This window comes from Herpailurus yagouaroundi, unplaced genomic scaffold, assembly GCF_014898765.1.
Source record: "Herpailurus yagouaroundi ecotype Mexico unplaced genomic scaffold, PumYag 165, whole genome shotgun sequence".
In the NCBI taxonomy this organism is placed as follows: Eukaryota; Metazoa; Chordata; class Mammalia; order Carnivora; family Felidae; genus Herpailurus; species Herpailurus yagouaroundi.
Window position 1 is genome coordinate 1,556,661 of NW_024412406.1, and position 17,206 is coordinate 1,573,866.

General features: G+C 35.7%; 1 protein-coding gene across 9 annotated transcripts in view; it reads right to left on the minus strand.

Annotated features, from left to right (window-relative positions):
* Positions 1 to 854: 854 nt before the first annotated feature.
* The window catches only part of RALYL (RALY RNA binding protein like), a 718,636-nt gene continuing 702,284 nt past the window's right edge, over positions 855 to 17,206 (minus strand). For all 9 annotated transcript variants that reach the window (XM_040487491.1, XM_040487494.1, XM_040487487.1 and 6 more), the window contains one exon: positions 855 to 1,840. In XM_040487491.1, coding sequence (XP_040343425.1) covers positions 1,823 to 1,840 — 18 coding nt within the window. In that variant the 3' untranslated portion in view covers positions 855 to 1,822. The remainder of the gene's footprint in view (positions 1,841 to 17,206) is intronic.

Genomic DNA, 17,206 nt, shown 5'->3' on the forward strand with positions numbered 1-17,206 from the left:
GTTGGGCTCTGTGCTGAGTGTGGAGTCTGCTTGGGATTCTCCTTCTCTCTCCCTCTGCCCCTCTCTCCTGCTTGCTTTCTCTAAAAACAAAAAAAAATAAAAATAAAAAACCGCATACCACATTGTGATTTTCACATTTCCAAGAAAGGTAAGTACATTCCCGATCCAGATCCTAGGTTCTCGTGTGCAAATTTTTAATTTTTGCTTTCATAATTTTATTTTTTATTTACTTATTTTTTGTTTTTTTTTCCACAATTTTAGTTTTGATAACTTTTGCAGGATGGGATTATATAATTTTTCATTAGCTTATATTTGAAACACATAAAGAAAGTAGATAAATTACTATAAACAAATTAAAATACAAATATAAGAAAACATACCCAGGTGATTTTAGATTTTAGTTTCTTTGAAAAAAGGAGGCCTTAATTCCTCTAGGTGTCCTTGGTGACATTACATGTACATGTCTCTCTGCTTTTAATGAGGAGCTTCCAGTCATTCGCAGTGCGCTTGTCTGACAGCACAAATGCCTCTGGGGTAGCTTTGCTTTCTATCCTGAAATATTTTCCTAAAATTCCATGTTTGAGTGAAAAAAAAATTCCTTCTAGAAATGTAAACAAGGATGTGACTTCTGTCAAGAATTGAGGGCCCTCTGACTTTCTATTACATGGCAAATTAATGTGTTCTAGAATACCAGTCACTCCATGAAAAGCGTGGGTATTTAAAACATATAACACACATTTTAGTCAAGTTATGTCACTTTCATTATTGCACTAACTTTATGGCACTGCAGGGACATAAAAAGTCAAACTGAGTATTAAAACTAAGTGCACCCCAAAGGAAAGATACACACCAACTTTGTTTTAAAAGAAACAGTATTTATTAACAAATTATATGCTGAATTCTCCTACAGTCTGTGAAGATGGTTTCTTCCATTTCCACAGCACAAGACAACAGCAAAGAGCATCTGGAAAACACTTGCAATGCTTGGGAATGGAGCGTTCCTAGTAATAGGAGATGCAATTAAGTGATATGTGCACTATTTAAACTTTTGGGAACCCAAAACAAGACAATCTTTCCTTGCCAATATAGTTTTCACCTGTATTGGCACTAACCTGTCCAAGGGATCTCCTACTCACACTGAAGTACTGGGTAACAATTGGATCATTTCAGTTGAGTAGAGAATGCTCAATTTAATCACACATCAAAGCAACAGTCCTTTCACTATTGAATCACTGAAATACTTGCATTCTTTATTATTAAAAATGGTGCTTATGGAGGGCAGAAATATAACCTTTTCAAGTATTTTATCATTATGATCTAAAGTACTTTAAACTATAAATTAAAAATAAATTATAAAAACTAGCTTACAATGCATCTTTTCTTACATGACATTGTTGGAAATAAGCTTTAAACATAGAATTGCAATATCACCTGACTTTATATATGATCAACAGTAAAACATGCTAATCATAAAAATAGCTTTTACAAATATACATTTGTATACAGTGTCTCCCTTACCGTTCATAAATGTCCTTCACATTTTAAGACTTTAAAAGACTTAAAAAAAAAACACAACATAATTAGCAAAGGGGAAAACACATTTACAATCTAAACCATAAAAACCTGACAATTATATAGCTTAGAGCATAGAAGAAGTGGAATTTCTAAAATTGAACAATACTGTCCATTTTATTTATTTGGGTTTTTTTTTAAATAAATTGAACCAAAGGAGCTGCAATCCAGTAAGAAACCTCCTTTCACATTTCTGGGGTTTGTCACAGTTTCTCTTTTCTGTTCTTGTGGCATCATTCATTACTTCAGATCACTTTATCTGTAGAAACTGGGAAAAGAAAAAAAAAGTATTTTAAAATGTTGAGATATATGCTTCGTTGTTGATAGCATACATATATATAAGTTAGGTTCTCAGGTGAAATCAGGAAATGATAAAAGATCTAGATGTTTAGGAAAAACACTTTTGAGAACTTTAGGTTCTTGGATCCTTTGTGGGAGGCAATGCTAAAATTATTTACATTTACAATATGTTATGAGTTTTAAAGATCCAGTCCATTTATTATTGCCCGAGATCAGCAATTATCTTCCAACCAGAGCCCTTGACCAGGTCAGAGGGCAGCCACTTGAAGTCTAGGCTAGGGGAAGAGATCTGAGTTGCTTTTGCATTTTTGCGGCTCCTCACCAGAGTGACCATGGGACACTTCCCCTGTAACAGGCTTTGAACAGTGTGGTCCCAAGCCTTATGCACCCGGGAAAAGAGAAAAAGCAATACAGATTTCTGATCTGAGATACACAATCTTGGTTATAAGAGAAGAAAGCTAGATGCAAGAGGGGCAGTGAAAGACCCATCGTACAGCCATGAGCCAGAAACACCACATAAGAGCCAAAATTTAATTGGTAGAAGAATTGAATTGAGAAATTGCATATGAATACGAAGATAAAATAATGCAAGATTTCAGTAGCGGGAAAAGGCATGCATTTGTCTTAGAATCCTATCAAGCTGAAGGTTTATATTTAGATAGAAAATATAATTATACTTATTATCCCATCAACCTCAAAGTTTTTGCAGTTAGATGGAAAATCTGTATATATGTTTTAAGAGACAAAGACAGGCAAATCAAGGTTATCAATTTGGATGGGAGTTGCTGTTGAGAAAAACACTGTGTGTCAGTTGTCAGTCCTGGGGGAGCAAATACCACCCACCAGTAATCAATCTCAGCGAAGGACTCCAAGCATTTTTGTCCATTGTATTTTGGTATCAGAGTTGGCGAGGAAAACAAAACACAGTCAGCATTGGGTGGAGCAATGTTTTCCAGTTCCAGTAGTGTGCTTTGGTCCCTCATGGCTAGCGAGTCCCCAAGGCAGCTGATTCAGGACAACTGGCCTATACATAACTCCTCCTGGCTGCAGTAAGAGGGCCCTGAACTCTGCCCCTTGGAGGCTGAAATACTGAAAGTTGTGTGTGACAATCATTAACATACACATTTAAGCAGAATACAGAAACACTCCTTGAATTTGAACCAGGAAAGATATTTTCATACAAGTGATAAAACTGACAGGCTTTGCGGCTCTCTGTTTCTTGGTAAGGAAGTACTGAAAGCCCAAGGCATGTTCTTATGTGGTGGAATGGGCATTGAAAGACCATAGGCACAGGCTGCCTTTCCCAACAGTTGCTGAATCCTACGAATACCCAGAGGTTAGGTAACTTGAACTTTCATTAAAATTTTGAAGCCTATACAATACAGAGATTATGAAAAAGACTGAGAATGGCAGTTGGGGTGGTGACAATTGCTCTGGATGTCTGTTGCTCCAGATCTCACCTGGCCAAGGTCCCTTGTTTAAAAGTATCAGTGAACTAGTATGGTATTTTCTCTTCCTTCATGAATATGCATTTGTCACTCTCAAAAACATATACATCTGAGTAATTTCAGTTTACTGGGATGTTTTCTTCCTTAGTGAGTACATATCTTAATTCTTGTTAGATATAGAATTAAACACAAAGTACTTGCAAGAATAGAAATCATAGCACTAATGTTTTTGTGTTAAGAAAAAAATGTTTGAATATTTGAACTGCAAATACTTGTGTTATGTAAGAGAATTTAGCCTGTTAGTGTGCCAGTCCTGTGGTTTCAGTTCTAAATATGCTATTAAAAATTAATTGAGATATAGGATTTCAATTTTATGATTTCAAATCTTATGACCAAATCTAAAGTTTGTACATGTTATTGGAAAGTCTAAGAAAATCTTAGGCCGTATCGATACATTGAATTCATCATATTTTAAGAATTATTTCATTCTCAGAAAGATATGTTAAACTACACAAATGAATTTTAAAAACTGTATAAAATATACTAAATTTACAAATGCCATTTACAGTGTCTGAATGCTATTTAATTAAGAAATCTGGAACAATCATTTTTCAGAGGACTTTCAGTACTTTGTAAACCTTGCTATACTTGATTGTAATAATAAAGGCCTAATAATTTTGATTTTAAAACTTTCATAAATCAAAAGACTAAGAATTAACAAAATATGTACCCTTAATAGTCTAGTCTCTCATCCAAAGCATTTGAAACTTACATCCTTTAAGGGCTAAGTACATTTTGATACTGTGATTCTCTCTTTTGCTCTTCTGCCCCATTTCCTCTTCCTTTCCTCCTCCTCCTCTTCTTCCTCACCCAGTCTATACTATATGCTTACTGATCACACATGCATGTGTTTTTAAAAATTAAATGTTACTCAAATGTGTTCTTCATGCAGTTCCTAGCAGTGTTCTCGTACATACAGTCAGTAAGTCTTTAAAGCACAACGTTTTGAACTTATGGTACAAAGCAGGTGTGCCATGAGTTGTGTGCTGTAAAGAAGTTTGGGGTGCCTCGGAGGCTCATTCAGTTAGGTGTCTGACTTCGGCTCAGGTCATGATCTCATGGTTTGTGAGTTTGATCCCCGCACTGGGGGCTCTGTGCTGACAGAGAGATTCTCTCTCTCTCTCTCTGCACCCTCACCCCTCTTGTGCACACATTCTCTTTGCTCAAAAAATAAACTTAAAAAAAGGAAGTTTTATACATTTTCTATATGCACATACCAAAAATGATCCATTATCAATGTGAAAATGAATATGTGAATAAATAAAATTAAGTTTAACCTGTAGAATGATGCTGACATGTGAACATAAGGCATAGTGGTTTTGGGTTTTGACTGATAACACTTGTGTTCAGGAAGGAACTAAAGCTCTTTCATTTATATGATTGCAGTTGCCCTCTTTCTTGTGAGGCCTTCATAGATCACTATTATTACACATGCAAGATGCTAAAATGCCACAGCAGCTGTGTATGTGTTGAGTTTCTTCAGGTTAAGTCATGGCAGATAACATTCATTTAGTATATTCTTACACCATCCTGCTTGTCTCAAAAGAGGTAATGAGTGGTTGTTTGGAAACTATCCATTGTAAGAAGAGAAAATTAGCCTGCAGATTTTTTGTGCATATTCCATTATCACTAGTATGATTTCTCCTTGCCCCTTCTTTTGCCTCTTGATTGTGAGTGATTACATAAAAATAATTATCCTGGCAAGAAGAAAAGGAGGTTTGAAAATAATTTACTAAAGTCTTACTTCCTTGCCATAAAGCTTCAAAGCATTTGCCCGTCCCTAGTACAAAACAAAAGCTCCATTAACTTTGCATTGTGAAGTAAGTGTTATTAACCATATGGATACAAGTCATGAATACAATTCTCCTTATCGAAAAACAGTGGCAAAATATATTCACTAAGCCTTCCATAGAGCTTCCAGTCTGATAAAAGGATTGCTGTTTACTTCTAAAGGCAGGGGAGAAAGGGCACAACTATGACATTCTTGTTTCCTTGTTCTCAAGAATGACAGTCACTTGAGCTGATTGGCTTACTATAATGTGAAACTAATTGTGCTTTCCTTCTCTTGAATAGTAGGTAATTTATCTAGTGGCTATATGGGAGTCTGGATGCTTTTAAAACAAATTATCCTGATGATGAATGCTTTTCCAACTCTCAATCTCTCCCATTTCTGAAAAACAAAAACAAAAGAGCCACTCTGATGGGCCTGAATTGTACTGAACCAAGCAATGTACTTCTACCTGACCAGGTTAAAAAGGAGAGTATTAATCTACAGGGAAAGCACATTTAATTTTAAACCTCATGAACATATATAATATATATATATATATATGTTTATGCACTTATGGATGTAAAATTGTATATTTTGTATTGTAATATTTTGTATTGGTATATATTGTATTGTAATATAATAATACATTATATTAGTTGTACAACATAATAATTCAGTCTTTGTATATAAGGTGATCACAATTAGTCTAGTTATCATCTGTCACCATAGAATTGACTCCCTTTGCTCTTTTTACCTCCAAACCACCTTTCCCCCACTAAAAACCACCAATATATTCTCTGTATCTCTGAGTTTTGTTTTGTTTCTTTTTTGTTTTTTAGATTCCAAATATAAGTGAGATCACATGCATGGTATTTGTCTTTCTGTCTTATTTCACTTAGCATAATACCCTCAAGGTCCACCCATGTTGTCTCAAATGGCAAGATTTCCTTCTTTTTTAATGGCTTAGTAGTATTGGATATATATACCGTACCTTCTTCATTCATTCATCCATCCATGACACTAGGTTGTTTCCATTCTTGGCTATTGTAAATAATGCTGCAATGAACATAGGGGTGTATATATCTTTTCAAATTGGTGTTTTCATTTTCTTCAGATAAATATCTAGAGGTGGTATAGCTAGATTGTATGGTAGGTCTATTTTAAATTTTTTCAGGAAACTCCATATTGTTTTCCACAATGGCTACACCAGTCTATATTCCCACCAACAGTGCATGAGGGTTCCCTTTCTCTACATCCTCTCCAGCATTTGTTCTGTTTGTTTTTGATAATAGCTATTCTGAAAGGGGTGAGGTGGTATCTCATTGTGATTCTAATTTGCATTTCCCTGATAATTAGTGATGCTGAACATCTTTATAAAGGTATAGTAATAGGTAGAATAAATACACTTTACTAACAGTTCTACCAAAGAAAAATCACATTTTGGGGAGCCTGGGTGGTTCAGTTGGTTAAGAGTCCGACTTTGGCTCAGGTCATGATCTTGCAACTTGTGGATTCAAGCCCCGCATTGGGCTCTATGCTGACAGCTCAGAGCCAGAAGACTGCTTCAGATTCTGTGTTTCCCTCTCTTTGACCCTCGCCCCACTTATGCTATCTCTCTCTCTCAAAAATAAATAAACATTAAAAAAATTTAAAAATCACATTTTTAAAGAAGCCTTGTGACTTTTTTAGTGTCAGAAATGCCTCTGTTATCTTTCTAATTGAGATTTATAACTAATAAATAATGAAAGAAATATAGACAATTCATATTTTTTAGTTAGCATCCATAAAAGCAAAAAAGGTGAAAGAAAACATGTGGAAAATATAGGCTGTGTAACATTTTATAGAAAAGCATAGTCTAACAAGCAGGAGTTACCTAAATTTGTTGTCACCACCCATCATGTTTACTGAGTAACTGTTCAGCCATTCACTTTTTATAGACAATGTGAATACATTTGGCTTTTACAATTCAATTCAAATTTCTAAATAACATAAACATTCCTGGAAGCTACTGTACATTGTAAGTTAAAACTTGTTTTTTATTAATAAGCTCTTGGGGCCAGAACTGTATTATACTTTGCTAAAAGAATCACATCACAAAGACCATAAATGGCATGGAAACTAAGATGGCTACTCACTCACTGGGATGGCTACATGTGAAGGCAACTCCTCCATTATGTAGTTTTTGGAGGCTTAGTCTCCATTCCCGAGCTGATGGCCATTTAAGATCTAGGGGCTGGGGGATGCCGGAAACACAGGCAAAATCGAAAGTGTGGTAGCCCATCAGAAACTTGGAAATAAAGTAATTGGGCTGTCTTCTGAGATTTTTAACTCTAAAATCAAGACTTAAATGATCAGGGTAGAGAATATACAGGGTCACTTAAGAGAGGCAGAATTTTCTAAGTCTTTGAGTCTAGACTAGAACGTAAGTGAAACTTACTAAATCTGCCAAAGAAAAGTGTTGATCTGAGGGAGACTTGTTTGACACTGCAAGTACAGAAAAGTAGGAGAGTAACTTCTTGGAGGGTAACTCAGTTGCACCCATTCGGGAGAAGGTGTTCTCCACAGAAGAAGGCATCCAAATCCTGGAAGTGAACCTAGACTATGGTGACAGATGTGGACACATCAGGCAATCTCAGAACATTCAATCAACTCTTTGCTCCAAATCCATGCTTCCCAGGCAAGACTTCTGATTATAATTTGTAACAGTATGCCCTTTGGAAGAGAATGCTCAGGCCAGAGGACACAAGACTGGCCTCCCTTTCAGTGATGGGAACCACCATAAATTCCTAAACAGATCTTCTGATATACCAGATTGGTTACTTCACATTTCTCTGAGGTATTGTTCTACTCCCAGCATGCTGACAAGTTCTGTGAGCCTGTGAAGCCACATACGGGTCCTTATGGATCTGTGTTGCTGCTATCTCTCCTAGTTTCCCAGTACTTGCCATACATATTTTAAGGTCTTTAATATAGGCAATATTTATAAACTACATGTCAAGGAATATAGAATTTCATTGAACTTGAGCAATAAGAAATCAGAAATTACCTGACCCTCTCCTGTTATAATAGGTGAAGATACTAAGGCCCAGACAGTTTGAAAGGCACACCCAGGCAGTTGATAGAAACACTTACTAGACCCAGAATCTTGACTGCTATCCAGAATTCTTTTCCTTACGTGTTTGGTTCTCAAACTTTAATAGGCCTCAGAAGTGGCATAGTAAATTCAGATTGCCAAATTTCTGATTCGCTAATGCTATGGTCTGAATGTTTGTGTTTCCTCAAAATACATATGTTGAAATCCTAACCCCCAATGTGATGGTATTAGGAGGTAGAGTTTTTGGAAGGTGATTAGGTGATGAGGCCAGATCCCTCATAAATGGGATTAGTGTCCTTATAAAAGAAGTCCCAGTAGGCTCCCTTGCTTCTTCCACCATATGAAGACACAGCAAATGACTGCTTGCTTATAAACTAGGAAATGGGCTCCAAGCAGACACCTAACACTGCCATGATCTTGGACTTCCCAGCTGCCAGAACTCTGAGAAATACATGTTTGTTGTTTATAAGTTGCCTAGTCTGTAGTATTTTGTTATAGCAGTCTAAATGCACTAAGCCAGCTAGGTCTGGAACGAGGCCCAGGATGTCACATTTCTGATAAGTTTCTGAGTGATGCTGATTCACTTCGCTGTTGAGCAGCAGTCTTCTGTGAGTGGGCTGTTTGCCCTCCTATGTGTCCAACTGAGAGTAAGATCTCTGTTCTTTCCCCAAGGCTACTTCTTAGAATTATTTATTTGGCTGGCAATCCCGAGAAGTGAGGTAACTCCTCTCTGGAATGAGCCATGTAGTTCTGTAATAAATCTTGTGTCTGGATAAAGAATAGACTTGCTTACTGCTTATTGGAAAGCTGGATTCTCTATACTCAAGATCTCTCTTTTGTAGGGCACTGTACTGCATGTAGGCTTTACCTGGCGGAGGCATCTTGGACTTGGGTCCTGAGCTTAGGAAACCAGGACAACTATCCTGATACTCCTATGTCTTTTGCTTTGAGTAGCAAAGTCTTTTGTCTTATCAGCATCCATGGAACTAGGGATGTTTAATTTACTAGCTTGAATAGTTATTTTGGTAAGAGTTCTCCTGCTTCAGTTCTCCTAAATACCATCAACCTTACTTAAGTTGGGTCAATTCTGTTAATTCTTTCTTCCTTTTTTAAAACTTTCTTAATGTTGATTTATTCATAAGAGAGAGAGAGAGAGAGAGAGAGAGAGCACAAGTGGGGGTGGGACAGAAAGAGATGGGGATAGAAGATTCAAAGCGGGCTCTGTGCTGACAGCAGAGAGCCTCATGTGTAGCTCCAACTCACAAACCATGAGACCGTGACCTGAGCCAAAGTTGAATGCTTAACTGACTGAGCCACCCAGGTGCCCCTAAGTTGGATCAATTCTTGATCAACTAGAGGGACTCTTAGCAAGTCACGACTCCACTGGCAAACCATCTTCTGGACGTCCTCACTTCTTTTCTGTCTCCATGCCACCTCCTCTCTCCTTACTTACTTTTTTGCTTCTAATTCCTAACAGTTCATTTTTGAAATCCACGCCCATGATTCTGCCCGATAACTCCCATGTTTTTATCCTGTTCTCTAATGGATCACAAACATTCAAATAGGTATGCTTTGTTATTCCATAACCAAATAGAAAGATGAAAAGACTGGGGAAATCAGTTATTTGGTATAATATAATAGACTTAAGTTACTGCATGAGTAATGCTGTTTGATTTCCTTTTCTAAAACTGAAGGAAAATATAATACAATATTATAAAACCAGAATAAAATAAAAAATAATGTTAAAATAATTTAATTCTATGTACCAAATCCAAATACACTGTATTCCTACAAATATTATAAAGTGACTGCCAAGTTTTGCATCATTCATATTTTCATTTACTTTATGCGACTGACTTATAGAGAGAATATAAACAGTTTGATAGTGAAGTGACAAGAGTGTGGTAATTAATGTAAAAGTATAATTAGAAATGCCATCTTCTTTATGGATGCTTGGTGTTGGTTCATGGCTTACCATATGTGATTTAAAAAAAACCCACTCTTTTCAGAGTTAAATGACATCGTTTCCTATAACTAAATATGGCTCTCTCTAACAAGGACATTAGAGTAGTAACAGTTTTTAACATCTACACGCAAAGAACATTTGTGTTTCTAGAGTGCATTTCATTTAGTTAGTATCACAAATAAAATGCTAATAACGCAAATAGCATGCGGTCTCTTAGATTCATTATAGGAATAATTTGTTTAGTGAAGCAAGATGCAACAATGTCAGGAGCCATATATTGTCTCATCCATTCTCGCTCCAAAGCATCAGAGAAGCAGAGTAGCAGAGTCGTTAATTAAGCAGGTGACCTAGGATTGTAGAGTGATCTTGTCTAACCTCCCAACCAGAGCAGCAGTGCCTTCCATGGTAATCACTGCTGATAGGTACGTAGCTTTGGCTTGTTTACCTTAGGGGATATAGAACTCGTTATCTCACAAGACATTTTGCTCCTTTTGTAGAAAATCGTGGCCAGAAAAGAATTTTCTATCTTGAGTCTAAATCTGCCAAATGGCTAGGTTATATATTGCGCCCAAATCTAAGGAGTGTGGTGACAAGTCAGGCAGGTAGATGGAATTTGAGCATTACAGAAGTACTAGGCGGCTCCCATCTGTGGGGGTATGGATTCAGGTCAGATATCCTAAGATGGCAGGAGAGAGGAAGGCAGAGATCTACTACAGGGGGGAAATGGATTGGTATTAGAACTTAAAAGCTGGTATCTGAAGAATGAGACTTTCTGGTTCTGATTTATTTATTCATTTGTTTTTGGGGACCCTGTTTGTTCCCAGAATAAAGGAAGATCCAGTTATTAGAAAAAAGCTTAGAGCAACTGTAATAAGCTTACAGCAAGAGAAACAGCAAGAAGGTTTTAGAATCTGAGGCATTTGAATTACTTAGCTGAGGCTTCCTAAATTCATTCCACGTAGAGACTGGTTTGATTTATTCTTAGAATCTGGGACTGGGCTAAATCTGTGGGCATGGGCCACAAATCATCATAATAACTCTTATTTGTATAGTGTATAGAAGTTTATAAAACACTTTTGATTTTCTTTATAAACCAGTGAGGTAGATTTTGGGGCAAGAATCATCCTTACGTTATTCATTAATTCTTGAATCAGAGAGTGAGTGTCTTGCCTGAATCAAACCCGGACTGTTTATTTAAGGTCAGTGTTTTCCTTAATATTCTATTCTGCCCAGTTGTGGGAAGGAGGAGAGTAGGGAAGCAGACTGGGTATATCATCAATTTTAGTACAGGTGATCTCAACTGGGATATGAAAGTACACTGGTGCCCTATGAGGAGTGGGAAAAAAGAGATGGAATTATTGGGAATGTACCAGGATTTGCACATAACTTACAACCTGCCTTTCCCTGATTTGTAGCAGATTTGCCTGGATTTTTTTTTTAATTTCCATCTTGAACTAATTTAAAAGCCATTTTAATTAAAATTTTGCTTTAGTCATCATCTGTCTAAAGGAGAACATTTATGTTATAAAATACATTTGATTAAGAAAAAAGAACATTTAACTTTACAGTAAAATTATCTAATGTGAGTTACATAATTTTATTTAAAACATCTATGTAAAAAATTTAGTTAATACTGAAAAAAAGTTAATTATATTGCTAAATTTTATGATTTACCAGAACGTGGATATTCTGTTATACATACATTAACACAGTAACATTTCTTTTTTTTCCCCCAAACTCTTCCCTGATACTTTCTGAACATAATTATGATTGTGTTTTGAGTATTCTGGGCTCACTGACAATCACATTTGACTAGCTGAATTGATAAATTATAGTAATTTTATTTGGCACATAACTTGTGTTTGGTCATGCATCAATTTCTGACTTCTCATGCTAATTATATAGTGTCTAACAACCGTTAGTGACTCCCAATGCTGGAAATGGCAATGATAATTTTAGGATAATACTCCAAATTGTGTAAGTTAATTCCAGTGCTAGCTGCCAAGTGCTGATTAATGCTAAGATTATTATGAACTTTGAAATTTCATATATTTTACTCCTTTCTATAGTTCTTTGAGTAATTTGTTTTGCAGCACAAGAAGAAATATTTTAGAAATCATTTTATGTCAAACAGAAAAATGGGATTTAAAATTGACTGATTTAGAGGTATAAATTAAAAAGCCGTTGAAAATTGTATAGTTAATTCCTGATCATTCAGAATAGCTGGGGGAAAGGCTGTCATGGCTATTTAACAATTCTCATTTAATTAAATTTACTGTATACACCAAACTATTAGAATATAAAAAAAATAGTTTCAACTTTAAAATTGAGTAAAATTAATCTGAGAGATCAAGTGACATAGTAAAGTGATGACATACTTAAGCTATTATTCTATTTTTTATCACCATATTTGAGAAATATAATTACAAAAAATCTGAAGGCCTAAAGCTTTGGGATAGTTCCTAGTAATAGTATTACTAGAGTATTATCAAAATACTCTTAGCACTCAAATTAAGCTGGACAGAATAGAATCCTAGATGATTCAGAAGAGATTTCAAAATTTTGTAGTACCTAAAACTGTCATGATCATGAAAAATCCCAGAATTATAACATAGATAGAAGGAATTAGAAATTGGGCTTTATCTGTTTTATGTGTGACTGATTATGTCATATCCTCTGTAGGTGACTTTTTAAAACTAGGTTTTGGATATCACCTTACTTACCTGTGTTTTCATTTTTTTTTTTTATTGTAAGAGAGTATAGAATTGAGAAACAGTGTCAGCTATGTGATTCTGTATGGATCAAGATAAACAACCGCTTGGATCATTTAATTCAATAAATTGATGAAGTAATTCAATATAAGTTGAGTTCTCTCCTAGAAGATTTCTATGAACAAATCATCCCCAAATCAAACTTTTTATTTGAAGAGGTTTTTTTCTTTGTAATTAAATTTCTCTAGCAAGTCACACTCAGTGGACCTGAAAGGATGCTGTGACATCATCTGTTCATGAGACTTAGCTGTAAAAATGCACGGAAGACTCATGATGCCTACACTCTGTTGTGTGCTAAAGAGGAAGGGCCCTAGGTCTATGGGGCTCTCTGTCGTGTTATCTACACCTGGCATTATTTTGCTGAGTAAACACCGTGTGGTATTACTTGGCACCTACATATAATGTATGCTACATCTGCACTGCATATCTGAAGCTATAAATTATTTCTATAGCATTTTACAGTCATCTTAATGAAGAGAAGTCTGAGGCACAAGGGAATAAAGTCACTTGCCCAGCGTCTTAATGAAGTGGTAAAAAAAATAAATCCAGCCCAGAATTATATTATTCTGCTCTTACTTGAGGGTCACATTAAGTAAATACTTGATGTGACATAAACATCACAGAATGGACGCCCCATGTCTGCAGGTAGGGCAACATGTTCTCCCAACAAATCTGCCTGTAAACACTTGGGGTGTTGGTGGGAGGTATTAGGGAAACAGTTGCTCAGGTGAAGTTTTAGGCAGACTACTTCCACTGACTTTATTTGTTTGGGCCTTAGGAGCTGCATTTAGACTAATGGGATTTTGGTGGATAAGTGCTGGGAAGCTGATAGGGCAGGCACCTATGAAACTATTCTAAAAATCTCTGTTTTGCTGCAATAAATATGGGTAAGTGGAAAAGCACAGAGAATTCATTTTTGGGTCATAAAGAATTGCTTTATTTGTATTTACTTGTATATGTGTGCATAGCCATAATACATTTTAACTAAACTTTATTAATTTTTAAGGGTTGATAGACAATGATATTTTGTGATTAGATTGCTATATCTTTTTGTTGTCTCTCATTTACTGAACCCACTTAGGCTATGAAATGAAATAACCAATTTCATCACTTTATATGCCATAAGAAAATACCATACCTCACATAGAAAAAAATCAATTAAATAGCTGCACTTTTCCAACTTAATTTACTTCCAGATATAGTTACTCAATTTATGTTTACAGAGATGGCTTAAATAAAAATGTCCTTGCTTAGCATCAGTACATACAGAGATCAAATGTGGCCACAAATATCAGAAAAGAAAATGTATTTTGTATTTTAAATTTTGAGACCCCTTAAAGTTATGGGTAAAATTTAAGAAAAATTGGACCTGTTTTTGCAGTTATTACTTCTCATATGACTATTCTGAAATTTCAAGCTATTTAAATTCATATTATTATTATTTTTCTTATAGTAAAGGTTAAGAACAATTTTTAAAAACAGACAACATTCAATACTTTTCACAAGAACAAAGATTGTTTTGGGGCGCTTGGGTGGCTCAGTCTGTTAAGCGTCCGACCTCAGGTCATGATCTCGCGGTTTGTGAGTTCGAGCCCCATGTCAGCTCTGTGCTGACAGCTCAGAGCCTGGAGACCGCTTCAGATCTGTGACTCTCTCTCCCTCTGCCACTCCCCTGCTCATGCTGTTTCTCACAAAATAAATAAACATTAAAAAAGGTTTAGAAAATTTAAAAAAATTAAAAAGAAAAGAACCAAGATTGTTTCTCTTTAGCACACGGATACATTTCCGAGGAATGAGGTGCAGTCTAGGTGCTGAAAAGGTGAAGGTATGTATGTGATTTAAAAAAGAGCATTTTCAAATTATTAGATGAGTCACTAATTTTTGTGGGAAGGGAAGGTAACAGTTTTTTTGTCTTGAGCTATGAAAGCTATCTTACTTATATATAATAACACATGGCACCTATCACTGTATTTAACTATGAAATGTCTGTATGACTAATTGTGTTTTAGGGTACCTCCACTGATGTTAGATCATTTCTTTTGAGCTGTTAACTTCTTCCAGCCTCTGGGTTTTACAGGCTCACCAACAAAGTGAAAAAGGTAATTCTTCCTTGCTGATTTAGATGCATATTTATTTATCTTATATTCTCTTTATTTCTCTGATTGCTGAGGCTAGGACTTCCAGTACTATGTTAAATAACAATGGTGAGAGTGGACATCCCTGTCTTGTTCCTGATCATAGAGGAAAAGCTCTCAGTTTTTCCCCATTGAGGATGATATTAGCTGTGGGTGTTTATATACCAATAATGAAACAGTAGAAAGAGAAATCAAGGAATCAATCCCATTAACAATTGCACCAAAAACTAGAAGATACCTAGGAAAAAACCTAATCAAATAGGTAAAGATCTATACTTAGAAAACTACAGAACGCTTTTGAAAGAAATTTAAAATGATACAAAGAAATGTAAAATCATTCCATGCCCATGGAGAGGTAAACAAACATTGTTAAAATATCTATACTACCTGAAGCAATCTACACATTTAATGCAATCCTTATCAAACTCGCCATTAAAATTTTTCATAGAGCTAGAACAAAGAATCCTAAAATTTATATGAAAGCACACACACACACACACACACACAAACAAAACCACTGAATAGCCAAAACAATCTTGAAGGAGAAAAGCAAGAGTCATCACAATTCTGGACTTTAAGCTACATTGCAAAGCTGTAGTCACGAAGACAGTATGGTACTGGCATAAAAAGGGATACATAGATCAATGAAACAGAATAGAAAATCTGGAAATGAATCCATAACTATATGGACTAATCTTCGACAAAGCAGGAAAGAGTATCCAATGGGGAAAGGACAGTAGTTTCAACAAATGTTGTCAGGAAACCCAGGCAGCAACATTTAGAAGAATGAAACTGGGCCACTTTCTTATGTCATACATAAAAGTGAACTCAAAATGGATAAAAGACCTAAATGTGAGACAGGAAACCATCAAAATCCTAGAGGAGAACACAGGCAGTAACCTCCTAAACATTGGCCATAGCAACTTCTTACTAGATATGTCTCCTGAGGCAAGAGAAACAAAAGCAAAAATAAACTATCAAGGGGGAGCACCTGGGTGGCTCAGTCAGTTAAGTGTCTGACTCTTGATTTTGGCTCAGATCATGAGCTCACAGGTTCATGGGTTCGAGCCCTGCAATGGCTAACAGTGCAGAGCCTGCTTGGAATTCTGTCTCTCCCTCTCTCTTTCCCTTTGTTGCTTGCTCTCTATCTCTCTCTCTCTCAAAAAAAAAAATAAACTTAAAAAAAATTCTCATCTCCCTCTCCTACTACCCTCCCCTGCTTGCAAGTGCACGTGCTCTCTAAATAAATAAATAAATAAATAACTATTGAGACTTCATCATGATAAAAGGCTTCTGCACAGCAAAGGAAACAATGAACAAAACTACAAGGCAAACTTCAGAATGGGAGAAGATATTTGCAAATGACATATTGGATAAAGGGTTAGTATCTAAAATCTGTAAAGAACTTATCAAACTCAGCACCCAATGAAAGAAATAATCCAGTTAAGAAATGGGCAGAAGACATGAATAGACACTTTTCCAAAGAAGACATTCAGATGGCTAACAGGCACATGAAAAGATGCTCAACTTCATTCATTATCAGGGAAATACAAATAAAAACTACCAAGAGATACCACCTTACACCTGTCAGAATGGCTAAAATTAGCAACACAGAAAACAATAAGTGTTGGCAAGGATGCAGAGAAAAGGGAACCCTCTTACACTGCTGATGGGAATGCAAACTGGTGCAGTCACTCTGGAAAACAGAGCTCCTCAAAAAGTTAAATATAAAAGCACCCTATGACTCAGCAATTGCACTACTAGGTATTTACACAAACTATTTACAAAAATACTAACTCAAAAGGCACATGCACCCTGATGTTTATAGCAGCATTATCAACAATAGCCAAACTATGGAAAGAACCATAGTACCCATCAACTGATGAATGGATAAAGAAGATGTGGTATATATGTACCACATCATAACAAAAAGGATGAATATATATATATATACACACACACATATATATACACATATATATACATATATATATATACACGCACCACATATTCTTTATATATATACATATATATACACACACATCTTCATATATAGAATATATATATATGTATACATATACATAAATAG